The sequence below is a fragment of the Miscanthus floridulus genome, chromosome 14 (genome assembly GCF_019320115.1).
Source record: "Miscanthus floridulus cultivar M001 chromosome 14, ASM1932011v1, whole genome shotgun sequence".
Taxonomy (NCBI): Eukaryota; Viridiplantae; Streptophyta; class Magnoliopsida; order Poales; family Poaceae; genus Miscanthus; species Miscanthus floridulus.
Genome location: NC_089593.1, coordinates 86,937,993 through 86,959,331, shown reverse-complemented (window position 1 = coordinate 86,959,331; position 21,339 = coordinate 86,937,993). Strand labels below are relative to the sequence as shown.

At 50.5% G+C, this 21,339-nt stretch overlaps 1 protein-coding gene across 1 annotated transcript; it reads right to left on the bottom strand.

Moving 5' to 3' along the window:
- Window positions 1-5,949: 5,949 nt before the first annotated feature.
- Window positions 5,950-6,513, bottom strand: LOC136503919 (uncharacterized). The gene is made up of 2 exons (XM_066498840.1): window positions 6,402-6,513; window positions 5,950-6,308 (listed from the first exon to the last, which is right to left on the bottom strand). Exons 1-2 carry the CDS (start codon window positions 6,511-6,513, stop codon window positions 5,950-5,952), a joined length of 471 nt encoding a protein of 156 aa, XP_066354937.1.
- Window positions 6,514-21,339: the final 14,826 nt, after the last annotated feature.

Sequence of the window (21,339 nt, the reverse complement as noted above, 5' to 3'; positions counted from 1 at the left end):
TCTGGGGACTCTATGGGCTCAGCAAGGTAGGGCCTTCGAACCTATGTCCCTGCATTGATTGGCTCGAGCCCCCAGGCCTTGTCAAGGTTTGGTAGGGGTCGGCCGTAATTTGCGTGTTACCCCATCCTCAATTTTCGCAATCAAAGGGGCTGAGTAAACGACACTTGCCTCGATGGCTCGAGTATCGCGCTCAACGAGCTCACTAACGGGTACGTTCGTGTGGAATCTAGGTCCATCATTTGCTGATGGGGTCGGCAGAGCCCTCTGGTGGCACTCCACAACTTCTTAACCCACCTCCCGATAGATGCCCGAGCCGTTCGATAGGCTCAGGCGGCCCGATGGCCTCTCCTCGAGGGAGATTCTGTGGGTTTGGCTTAGGGTTAGAATCGAACGAGAAAAGGTTGAGACGTCCCTGTCCGCTTCTGAGCAGGGTCAGGCAGGGCCGCTAGGGCTTGTCTCAGTTATTTCTCCCTAGCTCTGTTCAGCACGAGGCGGCCTCGAGCCCTTCGCGGGCTGGCCTTTGAACCTCGGCCTGCTGCCGCCTATATCGAATGAGGCGACGGCCGTTTCGTGATGTGACACAAAGCGTTGGGATGTCTTGCATATGTATAATATAATTGAAATGAAGGCGGGGTCGGTAACATTCCCTTGGCGGTATGAGTGATGGAAAGCTCCTACCAGATATGTCCGTGCGGGGTTCAGGCCCTGATGATGAGGTTGGAGTAACCTGCATAAGAATCGCTATTCTTTGTTTTTCATATCTCGGTGGTGGTCCGAGCCATTTAATTGACTTGGGCAGCCTGACAGCTTCTCCCGTGGGGGAGATTCTGTAGGCGGACCCCTCCGAACCCTTCTTGCGAAGGCAGGCGTCGAAGCTGGAGACGCGGGGGGTGTTAAGTATGATTTTTCTGGTGAACAGAATCACCATAGCTACCGAGGCGTAGGGTTTGCTAGTTCATCCAGTTTTACTCAAAGTTTTATGCCCGTATGTCACACCCTTAGTTTCAAGCATACGGAGGGGTCGGGTGAGGAGGATGTCTAGATTGGTAGACATCCTCGGTAGCCCCCGAGTGACGTTCATGTCCCTGCCGTTTGACGGGGTCGGAAGCTTGAGAATGAATTTTAACGCGTAAAGTAAGAAGGCAGAGATACTTATCTTTCTTTGGACGTTCATTCGTCGTCTCTCCTGGGCTGAATGGCCGGCCCAGGAGATCCGTTAGGGCTCCGCTTCATAGAGGTCCTGTCGTCGGATCGTCCCGTGGTCCTGCTTGGGGAGGCAAAGGGTTGTCTGCCCACATGGGCGCCTTAATTGCCGCGTCCAGAGCGGGTCAGTGGTGGGCCATACCTGGGCAGTGTCCAGTTTGACTGGGGGACGCCTCGTCGATCGGGGCATGTCCCGTCAGTTTCGGCGCGTCCCCTCAGGTATCAATCAGCATTGATTTCGTATTTAAAGAGGGGAAGGGAGAGGGTTTTTTGTCCAACCTTTCGCCTTTCCTTAGCTGCAGTCGCTCTTCTTTAAATAGGGAGGGGGAGGGGAGTTCTCATCCCACATCATCTTCTGCCTCTGAGCCGCTATCTCTCCTTCTTCTTCCTTTCCACCGAATGCATCCGTGCGTCGCGGCGGTTCCTGAGTGAGGAAGAGTAATGCCAGAGAGAGAGAGAAAACTCACAAATCCGCTCATGAATCTGGAGCATGATGTCGAGCCAGAGGTCATCCAATGTAGATGAGATGGTGTATGCCGCCCTTGCTGAGGAGTCGCTGCTATCGAAGGAGAAGGGGCGTTGGTGGGCGCCGTGCGTCGTCGACTTCACCATCGTTCGCCGTTCTCCTCCTTTGGTGGGAGGGGTTCCCTACCCTGACGCCATTGTCAGGGTTGTGGCCAGCGATGATGGCGTAGTCCCTAGATGCCCTGGCGGAGGCATTGTAGATGATGGTGCCTTCGAGGATCCTGCGAAGCAGCGGGATGTCATCGATGGAGAGCATGGCGTGGTGGCCGCAGTAGACGAGCTGGCCCATGTACATGCCCCGGGCATCACCGATGGAGAGCGTGGCGCGGCGACCGCAGTAGGCGAGCTAGCCCATGTACATGCCCCGGGCGTTGCCGATGGAGAGCGTGGCGCGGCGACCGCAGCAGTACTTGTAGTAAGGCTAAGCAGAGACTGTAATTGAATAACTTTGTGGGGAAGCCCCCGAGTAAACAGTCCTCTGAATTTACAAGTACATTAGTCCTTTTTGTAATGAAATCACTTTGTAAGTGGTGAATTTGTGCAAAAAACGAACAAATTTAGATCTTTTGCTTATGGCAAGAATTTTTTTTTATCTTTCTCTTTTTGGTAGAAACGATTTTGGTGCCTTCCAACCCCTCTCACGGTCTAAGTCATAAGAAACTAGGAACGTGGGCGAACTAATTCTGATTGAACTGGTGAGCAAAGAGGTTGCAGCCGCTGGGGCGTGGGTGTCCCGCAGTCCTACTAGTTGTATTCAGAATTGGTTTCCAAAATCTTAGCCCTTAGGACTTGTTTATGAGAAGGATGGAAAACTTAGCGAATGTTTGCAAATATAACACAGGAGGTTTTTGCAAACGAAATACTTGTATTACTCATGTCATATGTCAGCCCCCGAGTGAGGTCTGACCCCTCGCGATTTGCAGGGGTCGGAAGTCACTAAGGATCGAGGTTTTGTAATGACAAAGACTGATAAGGAAGAGTATACACTTATTTTAAGGGTAGCTGCTCAATGTTCCAGGCGTTGGTGAAGACCTCGCCGTTGATGGTTTTCAACCTGTAGGCGCCCAGGCGAAGTACTTCTATGACGACATAGGGCCCTTCCTAGGGCAGGGAGAGTTTGTGGCGGTCCTTGTTGCTCTGCACAAGACGGAGGACGAGGTCTCCGACGTTGAAGGCTCGACCCCACACCCGTCGGCTGTGGTACCGTTGCAACACCTGCTGGTACTTAGCTGAACGAAGGAGGGCGATGTCGCGGGCTTCATCTAGCTGGTCCATGGCATTTTGGTGAGATGCTTTGGCCCCCTGTTCGTCGTATGCTCTGATTCTTGGTGCTCCATAGTCAAGGTCCGTTGGGAGAATGGCCTCGGAACCGTAGACCATGAAGAAAGGTGTGTAGCCGGTGGCCCAGCTAGGAGTTGTCCTTAGGCTCCAGAGCACGGCCAGGAGCTCAGTGAGCCAGCGTGCGCCGAACTTGTTCAATCGGTTGAAAATTCTGGGTTTGAGGCCTTGAAGAAGCATGCCGTTTGCACGCTCGACCTGCCCGTTCGTCCGGGGGTGTGCGACGGCTACCCAATCGATCCGGATGTGTTGTTCATCACAGAATCGAATGAATTTCCTACCGGTGAACTGCGTGCCATTGTCTGTGATGATGGAGTTCGGTACTCCAAAGCGATGGACGATGTCGAGGAAGAACAGCACGGCTTGCTCGGATTTGATCATGGATATTGGTCGAGCTTCAATCCATTTTGTAAACTTGTCTATGGTGATAAGCAGGTGGGTAAAGCCCCCCGGCGCCTTTTTGAGTGGCCCAACTAGGTCGAGCCCCCAGACCACGAAGGGCCACGTGATGGGGATCATCTAGAGAGCCTAGGCCGGGAGGTGTGTTTGCCGAGTGTAGTACTGGCACCCTTCGCAGGTGCGTACAATTTGCTCAGCATCGGCTACTGCGGTGAGCCAGTAGAAACCTTGTTGGAATGCATTCCCAACCAAGGTTCTTGGTGCGGCATGATGACCGCATACTCCACCATGGATGTCGCCCAGTAGGAGTTTTCCCTGTTCACCAGGGATACAGAGTTGCAGAATTCTGATGTGACTTCGTTTGTAGAGTTCGCCCTCTATAAGAATGAAGGACTTGGCACGTCGTGCGAGCCGTCGGGCTTCCGTCTTGTCTGCCGGTAGTATGTCATGGAGGAGGTAGTCGAGGTAAAGCGTTCTCCAATCATCGGGAGGGTCGGACTCCACTTCTAGGTCCTCTTCAAGCTCCATGACCTCAAGGTCGAGCGGAGCAGTTGGCAGATCGGCCCTAGGGGTCGGACTAGAAGGGCCATCATTGGCTTGTTCCGACCCCGCGTAGCGTACCGAGGGTTTGTGTTGATCACTAGCAAAGACGCCTATTGGGACTGGCTCTCGGCCGGATGCTGCTTTTGTGAGCGTGTCGGCTGCTTCGTTGAGGCGCCTAGGGATGTGATTGAGTTCGAGGCCGTTGAATTTGTCCTCCAGCCATCGGACTTCTTGACAGTATACCTCCATCTTGGCGTCCTGGTAGCATGACTCTTTCATGACCTGGTTGATGACCAGCTAAGAGTCGCCCCTAACGTCGAGGCGTCGGATGCCCAGCTCGATGGCGATTCATAGGCCGTTGATGAGCGCTTCGTATTCTATAATATTGTTTGATGAGGGGAAATGGAGACAAACCATGTACCTCATGTGGACCCCGAGGGGAGATACAAAGACTAGTCCTGCTCCGGCGCCCTTCTTCATTAGTGATCCGTCGAAGTACATTATCCAGTACTCTTGATCGACAGCCGCTGGTGGCATCTGGACCTCGGTCCACTCCACGATGAAGTCAGCCAATACCTAAGATTTGATCGTTGTTCGGGGGGCATAAGAAATGCCCTGATCCATCAGCTCGAGTGCCCACTTTGCGGTTCTTCCCATAGCATCATGGCTACAGACGACCTCACTGAGGGGGAACGACGTCACTACTATCATGGGGTGTGACTCAAAGTAGTGGCGTAGCTTCCTTTTGGTGATAAGGACGGTGTAGAGGAGTTTCTAGATTTGGGAGTAGCGGGTTTTGGAGTCGGATAACACCTCGCTGATGAAATACATAGGGCGCTGCACCCTGAAGGCGTGCCCCTCTTCCTCTCGCTCTACTACTAAGGCGGAGCTAACCACTTGGGTGGTGGCCGATATATACAGTAGGAGGGATTCTCCGTTGCATGGAGGAACTAGGACCGATGGTTTAGTTAAAAATCGTTTAACCATGTCAAGCGCCTCCTGAGCCTCGGCTGTCCACTCGAAGCGGTCAGCTTTCTTCAGGAGTCGATAAAGGGGGAGTCCTCATTCACCGAGGCGCGAAATGAATCGGGTGAGGGCGGCAAGGCACCCTGTGATCCGCTGAGCCCCCTTTATGTTTTGGATCAGGCCCATCCTTGTGATTTCTGATATTTTCTCTGGGTTGGCTTTGATGCCATGCTTGGAGATGATGAAGCCGAGAAGCATGCCCCTCGGGACCCCGAAAACACATTTTTCGGGATTGAGTTTGATGCCGTTTGCCCAGAGTTTCGCAAAGGTTTGCTCAAGGTCAGCGACCAGGTGGTTAGCTCATTTGGTTTTGACTACGATGTCATCGACATAGGCCTCAACGGTTCGCCCGATGAGGTCTCCGAAGCAATTGAGCATACAGCACTGGTATGTTGCCCTAGCATTCTTCAGACTGAACGGCATTGAAATGTAGCAAAATGATCCGAAGGGGGTGATAAAAGATGTCGCGAGCTGGTCGGACTCTTTCATCGCGATTTGATGTTAGCCAAAGTATGCGTCAAGGAAGCAGAGGGTTTCGCACCCCGAGGTGGAATCGACTATTTGGTCTATTCGTGGCAAAGGAAACGGATCCTTTGGACACGCTTTGTTTAGGCCAGTATAATCGACACACATTCTCCATTTCCCGATCTTTTTTCGCACAAGAATGGGATTTGCTAACCACTCTGGGTGGTATACTTCCTTAATGAATCATGCGGCCAGCAGTTTGGCTATCTCTTCGCCGATGGCCCTACGTTTCTCCTCGTCGAAGCGGCGCAGGCGTTGCTTCACCAGTTTGGAGCCCAGGAGGATCTAGAGAGTATGCTCGGTGACCTCCCTCGGGATGCCCGGCATATCTGAGGGTTTCCACGCAAAGATGTCTTTGTTGTCGCGGAGGAAGCCGACGAGCGCGCTTTCCTATTCGGAGGAGAGCGCGGTCCTGATGCGGACTTTTCTGCCCTTAGAGCTGCTGGCATCCAAGAGGACCTCCCTAGAGCCTTCTGCTGATTTGAACGACCCGGTTGATTTCTTTGCGTCAGGTGCCTCTTCGATGACCTTCTCCCTGAGGGTGGCGAGCTCTTTGGAGGCAATGACTGTGGATGCGTGTCCATAGCATTCGACTTCGCACTCGTAAGCGCGCTGGAAGGAGGTGCAGATGGTGATGACCCCGCGGAGGCCCGGCATCTTCAGCTTCAGGTACATATAATTGGAAACGGCCATGAACTTCACATAGCATGGTCGTCCCAGGATGGCGTGGAAAGTCCTCGGGAACCCCACTACATCGAAGGTGAGGGTCTCAGTCCGGTAATTGGACCGATCCCCAAAAGTGACGGGCAGGTCAATCTGCCGCAGTGGCACGGCTTGCCTACCAGGCACGACGCCATGGAAAGGTGCTTCGATGGGACGGAGGTTCATTCGGTCGACGCCCATCTCGTCGAGCGTCTTGGCGTACATGATGTTGAGGCCGCTGCCCCCATCCATCAGTACTTTGGTGAGCCGCTTTGGACCGATGATTGGATCGACGACAAGCGGGTACCTTCTCGGGTGTGGGACGGCATCCGGATGGTCAGTCTGGTCGAAGGTTATGGCAGATTCCGACCACCGGAGGAAGGCTGGCGTGGCCGGTCCGGCGGTATAGACCTCGCGACGCGCAACCTTCTGGCGGCGCCTGGAGTCGTAGGCCATTGATCCTCCGAAGATCATGAGGGCGCCAGTCGGCGTTGGGAAGGCGTCGTCCTTCTCCTCTGTGTCGTCAGTGGTGGGAACAGGTTCCTTCCCCTGCCCCCCCCCTTGTTAAGGCCCCCGACCAAGTATTTGCGCATAAGGCCGCATTCCTTGTATAGATGCTTGGCCGGGAAGGCGTGGTTCGGACATGGCCCCTCGAGCATTTTCTTGAAGTGGTTCGGAGTGCCCTCTGCGGGCTTCCGGCCACCTTTGCGGTCAGCAGCGGCTACGAGTGAGTTGTCGCACCGTTGCTTCTTATTTTTCCTTTTGGTGGGATGGTTGGAGGCGCTTTCACCAGCGTCCTCATCCCGCCTCATCTTTCCATCAGAGCGATCAAAGATGGCTCCAACCGCCTCCTCTCCGGAGGCGTGACTGGTGGCGATGTCCAGGAGTTCCTTGGTAGTCCGCGGGCCCCTGCGTCCTAGTTTGTGGACCAGGGATTCGCAGGTTGTCCCGGACAGAAAGGCTCCTATCACATCGGCGTCGGCGACGTTAGGGAGCTCGTTGCACTATCGAGAGAAGCACCGGATGTACCCGTAGAGGGTTTCATCGGCCTTCTGGTGGCAATTCTTGAGGTCCCATGGGTTTCCAGGGCGTTTGTACGTGCCCTGGAAGTTGCCCATGAAGATCTCCATTAGATCCGCCCAACTCTGAATAGCATTGGACGGTAGGTGCTCCAGCCATGCTCGCGCCGAATCGGCCAAGAACAGCGGGAGATTGCGAATAATGAAATTGTCATCACTCGCACCACTGGCCTGACATGCAAGCTGGTAGTCTTCAAGCCAAAGCCTAGGATTTGTTTCGCCAGAATATTTAGGGATGTTGGTAGGCGGCCGATACCTTAGGGGGAACGCAGCGTTGAGGATGTGTCGGTCGAAGGCCTAAGGGCCTGGTAGGCCGGGGCTCGAGCTTCGGTCCTCATTGCTGTCATAGCGTCCACCACATCAGGGATGGTAGCCGCGGCGTGCTGCTTCTCCACCATCGCCGTGGGCGTGTCTCCGAGCATCAATGATGCTGCATGCGTCGCGGTCACAGCCGAGGCGTTGATGCACTAGGACGGCGGAGGGCTGCCTGCCGCCTGGCGGTGTTTGGTGGATGGACGTGTCCTTGGTGGGACGCACTGAGGGCGCGCGCTGGCTGGTGTCGGGTTCACATCGTCGGGACAACGAACTTTCCGCCTGCTGTGCCACCGCCTGCTCGAGCAACGTGCGAATTTCTCGATGGGCGCGATGATCCTTGGACGTCATGGCCTCCGGAAGGCCATGCAGCAAGGCGTTTGCTGCGGTGATGTTCTGACTGGCCCGGGCAAAGTGAGGAAGGGCCCCATCATCGGTGAGGATCCTTTGGTGTATGGTGTGGGCCGTGGCGCGCGCGCCCCCCGTTTTTGCGGCGTTCAATCTCGCGATTGATGTCCGCGTACTCCCGGACGAGCCCTTGCCTGGCCTCATCGATCTCCTGCTGGCGGGCCCTCAGCTGCTCCATCCTTAGGCGAGATGGGGCGGCCGTCTCTTCCCTAGATCCACTGTCAGGGTTGTTTGTGGGGGTGACCTCTTCCCCGGAGACACTTTCGACGTGACCCTCGGGGGTCTGCGTCATGAAGCATTCCCGGGAAGGGTGGTGGCTCCCCCTACTGGAATTCGAGCTAGAGAACGATCCTGGCTCCTCGTTGAGGAGCCCGTAGAGGGTCTCCGTATCATGCTCAATCCCCCCATGAACTCGATGTCCATGGGTGACTGAACCATACGTAGCGCCAGAAGGTGGCCAGCGGTCGCCGTAGCGTTGCGGAGACCGAACAGAAACATTGTCGGGGTGCTCCGTACGGACCCTTCCAGACACAGGGTGGCGTTGTGAGAGGCCTCCCTTGATGACTGGACTCCTAGGGAGTTGCCCGGCGGGCCCTCAAGCCTAAGACGGCTGAGGTTGATGGAAGGGAGAGATGGGGCGGCTGAGTGAGTCAGCGCCAGCTCTCCTCCTAGTGTGATGATGAAATCTAGGTCGCCGAAACGCACGTGTGTGCCCGGGGCCTAGGTGATTGCGTGGGTGGCCATCCGAGGCCTGATTTGGAACGTGCAATCTCCCCTACCTGGCACGCCAACTGTCGGTGTTTCGTACAAGCACCGGCAAGTAAATTTATAGTAATGCACGTTAGGCTCGGATGGTGCACTAAAGGACACAAGATTTATACTGGTTCAGGCCGAATGTCCCTACGTCCAGTTTGTTGCTGCTCGTGTTATTAGCACCATGAATGGTTTGTAGTAAGGGGTACAAATGATCTAGAGAGGGACTGGTCCCAAGTCTCTGATGGAAAGGTTGAAAGGAGGTCAAGAGCTTCGTAGTAGCTTGACTGTGTGTATCTATGCGTGGTCTTGTTCGGTCTCTTTTTATGGGAGAAGCGCATCCCCATAGATGAAGGGGCTGGCTTTACAAGGATGAGAGCTTTATCTAATCTTGTGGCTTACGTCTACCCGGCCTAGTCCTTCATTCTGGTGAGTGCGAAGGAAGATAAGTGCCTACAACACTATCGATGTCTCTGTAGAATGTCAGGTTGATTACAGAATGCTGCCCTGCACAGGGTATGGGCTATAGTACAGTGGTTTTGACTTATTAGCCTTTCCCAGCCATGCTCCGCATGCCTTTCGGTTCCTGTGAGTCTTTGTCGAAGGGACGAGGGGTCGGGGTCCGGAGTAACACTGAGGTCAAGGCCTTCTGACTTGGCGGACCTAAGGGGTCAGGAAGCGAGCGCCGCTCCCTTGGGTCCATAGCGTGGTGACGGAATACCCGTCGTTCGTGGAGATAGCAAATCTTCTTCTGGAGTGTAGCGGTTGTCGTATATCTTCGTCGGGTTCCGTTTCCTAGGGCTAAAGGCGGTGCCTACAACTCTACAGGGCGAGGAGCATACACCTGTACAACCTTTCAGGCCCTGCAGCGCCTAGAAGGGTCTAAAGCACCCGTCCCATCATCCCCTGGCAATACTTTTCCTGCTAGGGCGTAGGGTATGGTTCTTGGAGCCACGGTTGACCCGAACGTCTTGTCTTGCCCTGTCCCTATCATCTTGAGGGGACAGGGAGAAGTGGTCAGGTAAGATGAAACCAGTCTTTAGATATGGAGTAGGGTGAGGCTCGTTCCTTGCCGTTGGGTGAAACGGAGACCAATCCCTATCTCCTGGGCGAGACCGACCCTGCCCCTCCGGGGTCAGGCGAGGCGGAATATATCCCTCAGCCCTTGGGCGAGACCGAGCCCGCCCTAAAGGTGTTGGGCTAGACAGAGACCAGCCTTGAGCCCTCAGGCAAGGCAGAGCCACCTCAAAGGCGTCGGGCGAGTCAGAGTCTATCCCTCAGCCCTCGGGCGAGACCGAGCCCGCCCAAAAGGTGTCGGGCGAGACGGAGACTGACCCTGAGCCCTCGGGTGAGGCAGAGCTATCTTAAAAGGCATTGGGCGAGGCAGAGTCTATCCCTCGGCCCTCGGGCGAGACCGAGCCCGCCCCAAAGGTGTCGGGCGAGGTGGAACCAAGCTCCTGTCATTCGAACAAGGGGTGAAACAGCGCTCTTATGCGTCCAGAAGTTTTTAACGTTCGGTGGTTATTGGTTCCACCTTCTGGGGTACCCCGGTATTAGGTCCCCGACAGCGCTCATCGCCTTGCTGCAGTGGCCGTGCAGACGACTGTCTGGGGCACGTCCCGCTGTTCCCCGTAGGAAGGTGTTGGCTCGTTGCATTGACGCTGCGCCAGGACCTCCCCTGCCCCGCTGTCTCCATGGCCGCCGAGTCGACTCTGCCCAATTCACCATGACCATAGCATTAGACTCCAATTCGGCTTACGCTTGGCTTCGTTAGGTATCCAGCCATGTCCCATCCCCACCTGCTGTGTATGCCGTTGCACAGGGCTGCAATTTCAAAATACTGCGCCACCGGGTCCATAAGACCGCACGGACGCTCCCTGACGGCAAGCCAGCCACTCCGAGCACCTCGTAGCAATTCAGTGCACCCATAGCTTAGCCGTACACTCCTGAGCACCCCGCGCACCTCAGCCGTAGCTTCGCAGCAGGCCAGCCACCTCCACCACGGATGTGCCACCGTCGGGCACTGCCGCACCGCCACAAGCGCACGTGGCCAGCTCTCCTTAGACCACCTCCGACTGAACCGTCAACGCGAAGGTATCCGTGAGCACTCCCTGGTGCTTGCTAGCTCGTGTGCTGGCCTTTCCTTCGTTGTTGCTTACGGGAACGCGCCCGCCTTTGCAGGCCAAGGGCCACCACCAGGGAGGGAGTTCGGGATGGCGCCCCTGTCCACCATAGCGCTTCCAGCCGCCGTGTGTTGTCTCCGAGGTAATCATCCGCCTCTTAGTTAAGTAGTGGGAGGTCGGGTGGCGCCAGCGTGGCTGTCCTGTGCCCGCGCTGTCACGCTGGTGCGTGCCCTGGGCCAGGGACTCCGCCGTGGTAAAGAAGGAGGAAGGGGAGGACGTAACCGTAAAATCGTAGACTGGGTAAATAGTGTCGTAGTGCTCTCGGTAAATGTCAAGTAGTTCGGGGGTGCCCGTGCATAACTGCCTTCGCGCGTGGGCCTCCCCCGTCGTGGGCTGTTGGCCGACTTGGCCACGCTCGCACGTGGGCCGCGCTACACTGGCGTGCGTGGCGCATCATTGCGGGCCGAGCCGCGCGATCTGGGGCGAAGTGGGGAATTCGGTTTTCTTATTTTTCCAGAGAATAGAAATGCTTAATTATTTTTGTTATGAATCCCACTTCGATAAATCGTAGTAAATTGCATGGTTGTCCAAAAATAGTGAAACCAAGTTTGTTAGGTTCGCAAAAATGCCATCAATCTGTTAGTGTAGTTAGTTCAAAGTTAGCTGTTATGATGATAGGCTCATAAGAATTAAGTAGAAAACTTAGCGTTATATCGATCAATAATTGCAGGAATTATTGTGGCAAACCGGCAATAGCTTTAGCTTTGAAAATGTTACAGTAGGTTCCCTAGGCCTTTATATACTTGCTGTAGAACTGGTAGCCGTAGAACGAGTTGCTTAATAGCGTAGTTATTATCATTGCTTCATTGTATGTATCATAAATCGGCATTAGGAGTAGGAATATCCGTAGTCGCCATAAGAATGTATGTCACATCCATACTTGTTAGTGGTGGTGGTACGTAGCTTAGCCTTAGTGGGTAGACCTCACTTAGTAGTTTAATAGATGTACTTTTAGGCTAAGAGTTGTTGTTGCCATCTTATTAAGCAATGCATCATCATTTCATGTAGATCATGAATAGGTAGACTTCGTACCCGTCAGCGAGCCGGAGTACGACGAGGTGATTGAGGAGTACGAGGAGGAGCTCTTTGCATAGGAGGGAGACCAGGAGCCTGTTGGTACTGACCTTGCTGACCTGGCACCTGCCCAAGGCAAGCCCCAGTGCATAACCCCTATTTTTTAAATGATCACTGAATATATTTATATGATATGCATTTATGTTATAGGCATTTTATGGAAACTACATGCATAAGTATATCTACCCATGAGTCCTACTAGTATAGGTCGATTAGCTGCTGTGCTCAGGATGTAGGTAGCGTGAGTAACCTGCCGTTACTCGCAAATAGGTGATTAAACTATGATATCATGATGAAATAATGGAAAGGTAAATGGTGACCAGGCAGGGATATGGATTTGGTACTGGTGGGTGTGAGGGGTTGTGTCCTGCGGCCAACAGGGCATAGCCCGGTTACACTTTTTCCCTGTCTGTGTCGATTAAGGACCGGTCGTTGCATATGACTCTAGGCAAGTCACAGATTATTATCACGAGCGCATACTTGGGTATGGGCGCAGGGAAGGCTTGCTGCTCTCTTGTCGCGGATCCAGCTCTTTCTGGACCGACTGATGGGAAGAAGAGGTGGTGGTGGTCCTTGCACCACATTGAGTCTGGGACTCAGGGGTGGGGGCTTGGAGTCCAAGTTTGGATGGGGACCTGGACACCCGGGACAGGAGAGCAGTGGGTTAGTCCTGCTTGTGCCTGGGGTACAAGTGGGGCGTGTGTCTTCGGGGCACCCAGCTGGGCACATTGATTCGTGAATCGCCGGGCTATCCGGTATGGCTTATCTACGGTTTAGCACCGTAGTAAGAACTGGAAGTGGAAAAGGAGAAGGAACAGCATCGATTGCTCAACTCTTGCTTGAAAGTAGAATAGGTGCTTATATAGATTGACTAGATGAAAATTTAATACGGCTGATGATAACAATGTATCAATAAGGACTCACTATTAGTATTGCTTTTTGCTAAAAGAGAACCAGCAACCATAAAGCCTAGTATACCCCTTGGAGTCGGGAAAGTATTCCCACTAGTCGGATAAGTCTTGCGAGTACATTGTGTACTCAGGGTTTATTTACCCCTGTTGCAGGTGATGCTTGAGGAGTACCTTGTGTGGAGGATCCTTCTGGTGGGCTCAGACGGAATCCTCGTTTCCTTATCGCTAGATGTTATCTTTTAATATTCTGCTGTTTATCATTCCGCACTCTGTATTTGGTATTGTAATAATGTACTTTTTAAGAAACTCTAATGTATGAAATGGACTTGTGTTGTAACTTGTTCTCATTATTGGATCCTTGGGAAAAATGTGGATCTTTCGGGTTCTCCCTCGGGGTGTGCCCAATGGACACCGCTCGCTGTAGTTGCTTTCGAGGTGCTTAGAGTCTGGTGGAAGACGAGCGCCTCCATAAGTATGCTATTTCGGGCAGTTCTGCCACAGTTGGTACCAGAGCCAATAATGGTCACGAGTTTCATCAATCTTTTCCAAAACTAAAAATTTGATCAACAAAAGTTTTGCAAAAAGTAGGATGAGATTAAGTTAAGTTATATAAGTATAAGCCCTAGCTATATGGTCTATCTAGGATAGCGGCGCTGGTTTTATCTAATCAGTTTCTGTAGGTACACTGACTTACGTCGTGTAAGAAATCGCTTAGTGTACGAAAAGTGAGTGTGCTATGTGCCAAAAATTTTACGAATGCCGCTATATTCCGGCTTGAGTGAACGTATAGGTCGAAGCATGCATCATGATAATAGCATCTTACTTGAACTAAAATTCCCCTTCATGTATAATTGATTAGTAAATTGGTAGGACTAACTAAATGAATGCTTTAATAAATGTGTTGTCATCTCTTTAATCCCTGGATTCTGATCGGGAAGGTGTTCTAATGGATGGTTCGTCTCTCTTACAGATGAATCTGAGGTCTAGACGTGGGAGCACCAGTTCGGGAGCGGCCAACTAGGGCCAAGGTGACAGTGCTCGGGCCTTTGAGTGTGGCAACGGGGGAGCTCAGGAGGTTCCACCTCTGGTTCCTCATCCTTTCCCGCCGCCGCCACCGCCGCCGCCGATGTCCCCCATGGAGATCATGGTGGAGCTGTTGGCTACTCGTCAGGAGTCAGCCGCTGCTCATCAGGAGACAGCTCGTGCCATGGAGATTATGGCATAGGTCGTCGTGGGCCTTGCCCGTGGAGGCCCCGGGGGCAACGGTGGGAATGGGGGTGGTGCTCACCGTCCTGAGGGACAGTCCTCTTACCAGGACTTCCTCAAGACCCACCCGCCCACGTTCACACTGTCGGACAAGCCTTTGGAGGTGGAGCACTGGCTTCGCACATTGGAGTAGAAGTTTCGGCTGCTCGGAGTAACCAACGAGCAGAAGGTGCACTTTGAGTCTCAACAGCTTTTGGGGTCAGCAGGTGCCTATTGGGAAACTTTCCAGGCCGCAGAGCTGCCAGATCATCAGGCAACATGGTAGGAGTTCTCCACCGCCTTTAGAGAGTTCTTCATCCCTGCTGGTGTTATCAACTAGAAGGTGACCGAGTTCATGGAGCTGCGCCAGGGGAGCAGGACGGTAATGGAGTATGTGACCCAGTTTAACCACTTGGCTCAGTATGCTGGTAGTCAGGTGGATACGGATGACAAGAAGAGGGAATGTTTCTTCTAGGGTCTCGCTCCTCTCCTTCAGGAGAAACTGTACCTGGGGAACTATCAGACCTTTGGGGCTCTGATGAACGCCACCATTGCTCTTGAGGGTTTTCAGCGGGCATCTTAGGCAGATTGGAAGAGGAAGCGGGTGGCAGCTGGATCCTCCAGCCACCCTCATACACAGAAGGTACAAGTTGTTAGGCGGGGGCCCTATCAACCATCTGGTGGGCATCCGTTCCGGTCACCCCAGCAGATGTCGCAAACTTCCGCTACTCAGTACAAGGCACCTCCACAGCAGGTGCAACCCCAACAGACTCAGGGACAGTAGGTCCCACCTCGTTAGGGATTCAGGAACAAGCCTGGTGCTTGTTTCAAGTGTGGCAAGGATGGCCACTATGCCAGGGAGTGTCCTCAACATCAGGCAGCTTAGTCGTCTCAGCCGTCTGCAAATTCTAGGCTTATTAAGAGGACTATCATCAAGAGGAAGGTGCCCAGTAGATCCGGTCAGGTGCACTTCATGGATGCTCAGCAGGTTGTGCCGTAGGAGACAGTTATGGCTGGTATGTTTACCATCGACTCCCATCTAGCTTTGGTGTTGTTTGATTCTGGTGCATCGCATTCCTTTATGAGCATGGGGTTTGTAGAGCGGCACAACTTATCACTATTGGCTATACCATATGTGAAAGCATCTAGGCCCCTAGTTGGGTTTCGGTGATTAATGACAATACAAGATTACTATGACTAACGTGTGTTTTGTAGATGCAATTAAGTTAGGTCATGGTAATGGAGATAAATTGGGCAATCAAAGTTGTCATGCCCCTACGATGGAAATTGTTTTGGTTTTGAAAGGATGGACGACAAGGTTAAGGATGACTAGTTCTAAGTGTCGATTGGAGTTGGAGAGACACTTAGAGTAGTTTAGGACTTTGTTTTTCCTCTGGCCATACTATTAAGAGGGGTATGGACGGGTAGCTTGACCTGGGTGAGTCTAGTGAGTTAGGTGTGGTGCACACTTGTGAAAACTAGCTCTAGGTAGCTCCTATGAATGCCTAAGATCCTTTGGAGCAAACTTCATTCACATATGATCGAGAGTTGGAAGTGAATAGAGGGTCAAATGCTGACCGGACGCTGGCTCCGGTGTGATCGGACGCTGGCCGCAGGGTCCGGTCAGTTCATTTGATCAACAGACTGCGTTCGGTGTGACCGGACGCTGGAGAGGTCAAGTAACCAGACGCTGAAAGGCAGCATCCGGTCGACTCCAGTAAGGTACCAGAGAAGGGAATCTGCGACCGGACACGTCCGGTCAGTACTGACCAGACCCTGAGGGTTCAGCGTCCGGTCGAGTCCAGTAAGGGTTTAATGTGACCGGACATGTCCAATCAGTGGTGACCAGACCCTGCCAGCATTCGGTCAACACATTTTCCCTGGTTTATGGGTTGAACTGACTGGAGCATCCGATCAACATGACCGGAGCGTCTGATCACCCCGCAGAAGCTCATAACGGTTCGTTTTTCAGGCTGCCTTATAAATAGAAGCTCCACTTGTGTGTGGAGTTACTTTTGCTCATTCCAACAGCTGAGAAACACATTTGTGAGTGCCAAGAAGAGCAAGGTCCTAGTGGGGTGTTTGAGATTTGAGAATCCAAGAGAGTAGCCTCACTAGTGAATCAAGAGTAGCAAAGTGTGCATCCATCTTCTCATTAGGCTTCACGTGGTCAAGTGAGAGTTCGTGCTTGTTACTCTTGGTGATCGCCATCACCTAGACGGCTTAGTGGTGATTGGGAGTTTGGTGATCACCCGGCGGAGCTTGTGGGTGACCCAACTCAAGTTGTGAGCGGCTTTGGATGATTCGCCGCGACGGAGTGTCGAAGAATCAACCCATAGAGAGCACTTGATCCTTGCGCGGATCAAGGGGGAGCTACACCCTTGCGTGGGTGCTCCAACGAGGACGAGTGGGGAGTGGCGACTCTCCGATACCTCGGCAAAACATTGCCGCATTCCTCTCTCTCTATTTACTTTGAGCATTTACTTTGAGCATTTACTTTGAGCAATTCAATACTTGTTCTTACATTCATAGAATTGCCATGCTAGAGTAAGTTTGGAATATAGGTTGCAAGTCCTTTGTGTGTTAGAGTAATAGAAACACTTTTCTAGGCACAAGGGGTTAATTGGGCTAACCGTAGGATTAAATTATTGCAATAAAATTTAGAATTAGCCCAATTCACCCCCTCTTGGGCATCTTGATCCTTTCAATTGGTATTAGAGCCTTGTGCTCATGTTTTTAAGCTTAACCGCTTAGAGCAAGATGTCTCACGGGGATGGACCTCCTCCTATCTTTGAGGGAGATGACTTTCCATATTGGAAAATCCGCATGGAGGCGTACTTAGAAGCTCTAGACGTTGGTATTTAGCCGCCTCTCAAGGCTTCCCAAAACCTCGGGATGCAACTAATTTACAAGGCGATGAGGTTAATTATGAAAAATGGAATGCAAAGGCTCGAAACACCATCTTTAGAGGCCTTTGCAAAGATGTGTTCAACCGCATAAGGAACCACAAAGATGCCCATGCACTATGGTCGGATGTTTGTGCGCTCCATGAGGGAACCAAGAGTGAGCGTGAGGAACGCTATCATCTTGTAATCATGCAAAAAGAAGAGAGATGGCAAAAAGAAAGATGACTCAAGCAATGAAGATGAAGATGAGAAGAAAAAGAACAAGCCATACAAGAAGAGAGATGGCAAAAAGAAGAACTTCTACAAGAAGAAGAAGAGTGGAAAGGCCTACATTGTCGGTGATTGGCTCATGGACATTAATTCATCAAGTGGATCATCCGATGATGATAGTGACAATGAGAAGGTGGCCGCCATTGCTATTGATCTTGCATCTTCACCGCCACCATCGCCATCATCCTCTACACACCTATGCCTTATGGCCAAGGGTGAACGCAAGGCAACTAAGAATGATGATAGTAGTGATGATGAGCAAGCTAGTGATGATGATAGCGATAGCGATGATGATGATTCACCTACATATGATGATCTTGTCAAAATACTAAGAAAATACACTAAGATCATTAGAAAGAGTAGAGCTACAAATGAAAAGCTTGATGCTAAAAATGATTCACTCTTAGCTAAGTGCGATACATTGGAAAAGGCTAATGATGAGCTTAGAGAAACTAATGATGCTATATCATCCAAACTCAAGGAGCTCAAATCTTCTAAGAAAGAGCTTAAAGATAAACATGATAAACTTGAGTGGGTGCACAATGAGCTCATCACTAGTCACAACAAGCTAAAAGATAAGTATACAACTCTTAAGATCAATCATGATACTCTTGTCATTGCTCAAGAATTCCTACCAAATGAGCCACATGATGCTACTAACCATGTTGTTAAGATTGATATAGCTACATCATGTGATGATTTGATTGATGAAAGCATTGAGCAAGGATCTAGTGGCAAAGGCAAGCAAGTGGTTGAGTACAATGACTATGATGAATATGTCAAGCTCACGAACACAAATGAGAAGCTCATGAAAGATCTTGAAGAAATGAAAAGCCACAACACCATTGTGCTAGAAACTCTTGATCATGACAAAGAGTTGATTCTTGAGAATGAGAAGCTCAAAGAAGAAAACAAGAAGCTCAAGGAAGAGAAGAAAGATGATGCTCTTAAGGAAGAAAATAAGAAGCTCAAGTTGGAGAAAGAGCATCTCAAGATTGGATTGAGCAAGTTTGCTAGACGCAAGCACCTCCAAAGTGAGCTACTCATGAACACCGTCATGAAGATGGATAGAAGTGGCATTGGATATGTGGCAAGTATAGAGAAGAAGAAGGCTCAAGTTCAACAACAACAATCAAAGCCAAAGCCAAAGCCAAAGAGATGTTTTGAATGTGGACAAGAAGGCCACTTTGCTCATGAGTGTCAAACTCCACCGCCACAACCCTTGCCCAAGCATGCTAGACCCTTTGCCTTCAATGCTCACTACATGCTTAGAAAGGACTCTAGTGGAAAGATGAAAGTCATGTTCTTAGGTCCCCCTAACAAGAATAGGCCTAAGAAGATTTGGGTGGCTAAGTCACTTGTTGAGAAGGTGAAGGGCCCTCAACAAGTTTGGATTCCTAAAGCTTGAATCTCTTGTGTGTAGGTGAACTACAAGACCAGTGAAAGTCATTGGGTTATTGATAGTGGTTGCACTCAACATATGACCGGTGATCCTCATATATTCACCTCACTAGAAGAGGTAGATGGACAAGAGAAAATAACATTTGGAGATAACTCAAAGGGCAAGGTTAAAGGATTGGGCAAAGTGGCAATATCAAATGATCATTCCATCTCCAATGTGCTCTATGTTGCTTCATTGAGCTTCAACTTGCTATCCGTTGGACAATTGTGTGATCTTGGCTTCCAATGCTTGTTCATCAAGAAGGAGGTTGTTGTATCCAAGGTAGATGATAATCAAGTGATATTCAATGGATTTAGATACAACAACTTATATCTAGTGGACTTCACCTCCGAAGATGCAAATTTGAAGACTTGCCTATTCACCAAAACAACACTTGGGTGGCTATGGCATAGAAGACTTGCTCATGTTGGGATGAGCTCACTCAAGAAGCTTATGAAGAATGATTTGGTGAGAGGGTTGAAGGATGTGAAGTTTTAGAAGGACAAGCTTTGTAGTGCATGTCAAGCCAGCAAGCAAGTTGCAAATACTCATCTAACCAAAGCTTTAATGTCAACCACAAGAGTGCTAGAACTCCTACACATGGATTTATTTGGACCAACAACATACAAGAGTTTGGGAGGGAATATCTATTGTCTTGTGATTGTTGATGACTACTCAAGGTATACATGGGTATTCTTCCTTCATGACAAATCCAAAGTTGCATCTTACTTCAAGAAGTTTGCCAAGAGAGCCAAAAATGAATTTGAAGTGAAGCTCAAGATGATAAGAAGTGACAATGGCAAAGAATTTGACTACACAAACATTGAAGCCTATTATGATGAAGTTGGGATCAAGCATGAAGTCTCCACAACTTATACTCCTCTACAAAATGGTGTAGTTGAGAGGAAGAACCGGACCTTGATCACTCTTGCAAGGACAATGCTAGATGAGTACAACACCCCCGAAGCTCTATGGGCGGAAGCAATCAACACCGCATGCTATGCATCCAACCGCCTATTCCTTCAAAAGTTCCTTGGCAAGACACCTTATGAGTTGCTCAATGGGAAGAAGCCGGACATCTCCTTCTTTAGGGTGTTTGGTTGCAAATGTTACATCTACAAGAAGCGGCAACACCTAGAGAAGTTCCAAAGACGTTGTGATATTGGTTTTCTTGTTGGCTACTCATCGAAGTCCAAAGCATATAGAGTATTTAATCATGCCACCGGCTTGGTTGAAGAAACATATGATGTGGAATTTGATGAATCTAACGGCTCCCAAGGAGCACATGAGAATCTTGATGATGTAGGTGATGAACCATTGAGGGAGGCTATGAAGAATATTCTGGTGGGAGACATCAAGCCAAAAGATGATGAAGATGATGTACAGGTCATTAACCAACCTTCTTCATCAAGTGTGCCACAAGATGGTGAAAAAGATGGGAGAGTAGAAAATGAAGATACTCATATCTCCCATGAGCAAATGGTGGTACAAGCACAAGATGTTGATGCTCCACAACCTCCTCCCCAAGTGGTCAATAGAAGAAATACATCTCTCCTACAAGATCATCCACAAGATCTCATCATAGGGAGTCCATCAAAGGGAGTAATGACTCGATCTCAAAAACTTACTTCATTTATTGCTCATCACTCTTTTGTCTCTTGCTATGAGCCTACCAAGGTAGAAGAAGCTCTTAAAGATCCGGATTAGATCAATGCCATGCATGAAGAGTTGAACAACTTCACTCGCAATGAAGTTTGGACTCTTGAAGAGCGACCAAAAGGTGCAAGAGTCATTGGAACGAAGTGGGTGTTCCGCAACAAGCAAGATGATCAAGTTGTGAGGAACAAGGCAAGACTAGTTGCAAAGGGGTTCTCCCAAGTTGAAGGTTTGGATTTTGGGGAGACCTTTGCATCGGTTGCAAGATTAGAAGCCATCCGTATCCTACTTGCATATGCATCACATCATGAAATGAAACTATATCAAATTGATGTGAAAAGTGCATTTTTAAATGGCTTTATTAATGAACTAGTCTATGTTGATCAACCTCCTGGGTTTGAAGACCCTAGATATCCTAATCATGTTTATAGGTTGTCCAAGGCACTATATGGGCTTAAGCAAGCCCCAAGAGCTTGGTATGAGCGCCTTCGGGACTTCCTCATTGAGAAGGGCTTCACCATTGGGAAGGTTGATACCACACTATTCACCAAGAAGCTTGATGGGCATATCTTCATTTGTCAAGTATATGTTGATGATATCATCTTTGGATCATCAAATGAAGACTCATGCAAAGAATTTGGTGAATTGATGTCGAAGGAGTTCGAGATGTCCATGATTGGTGAGCTTACATTCTTTCTTGGTTTTCAAGTCAAGCAAATGGAAGAAGGCATCTTCATCTCTCAAGAGAAATACACAAAAGATCTTCTCAAGAGATTCAAGATGGATGAATGTAAGCCAATCAAAACACCAATGCCTACCAATGGACATCTCGACCTAGAT

Coding starts and splice junctions, on each gene's coding strand:
- LOC136503919 (XM_066498840.1), bottom strand. CDS start 6,513: ATGGATGGGGGCAGCGGCCTCAACATCATGTACGCCAAGACGCTCGAC. Junction 6,309..6,401: donor TTTCCATGGCGTCGTGCCTG/GTAGGCAAGCCG, acceptor CCTTCGATGTAG/TGGGGTTCCCGAGGACTTTC.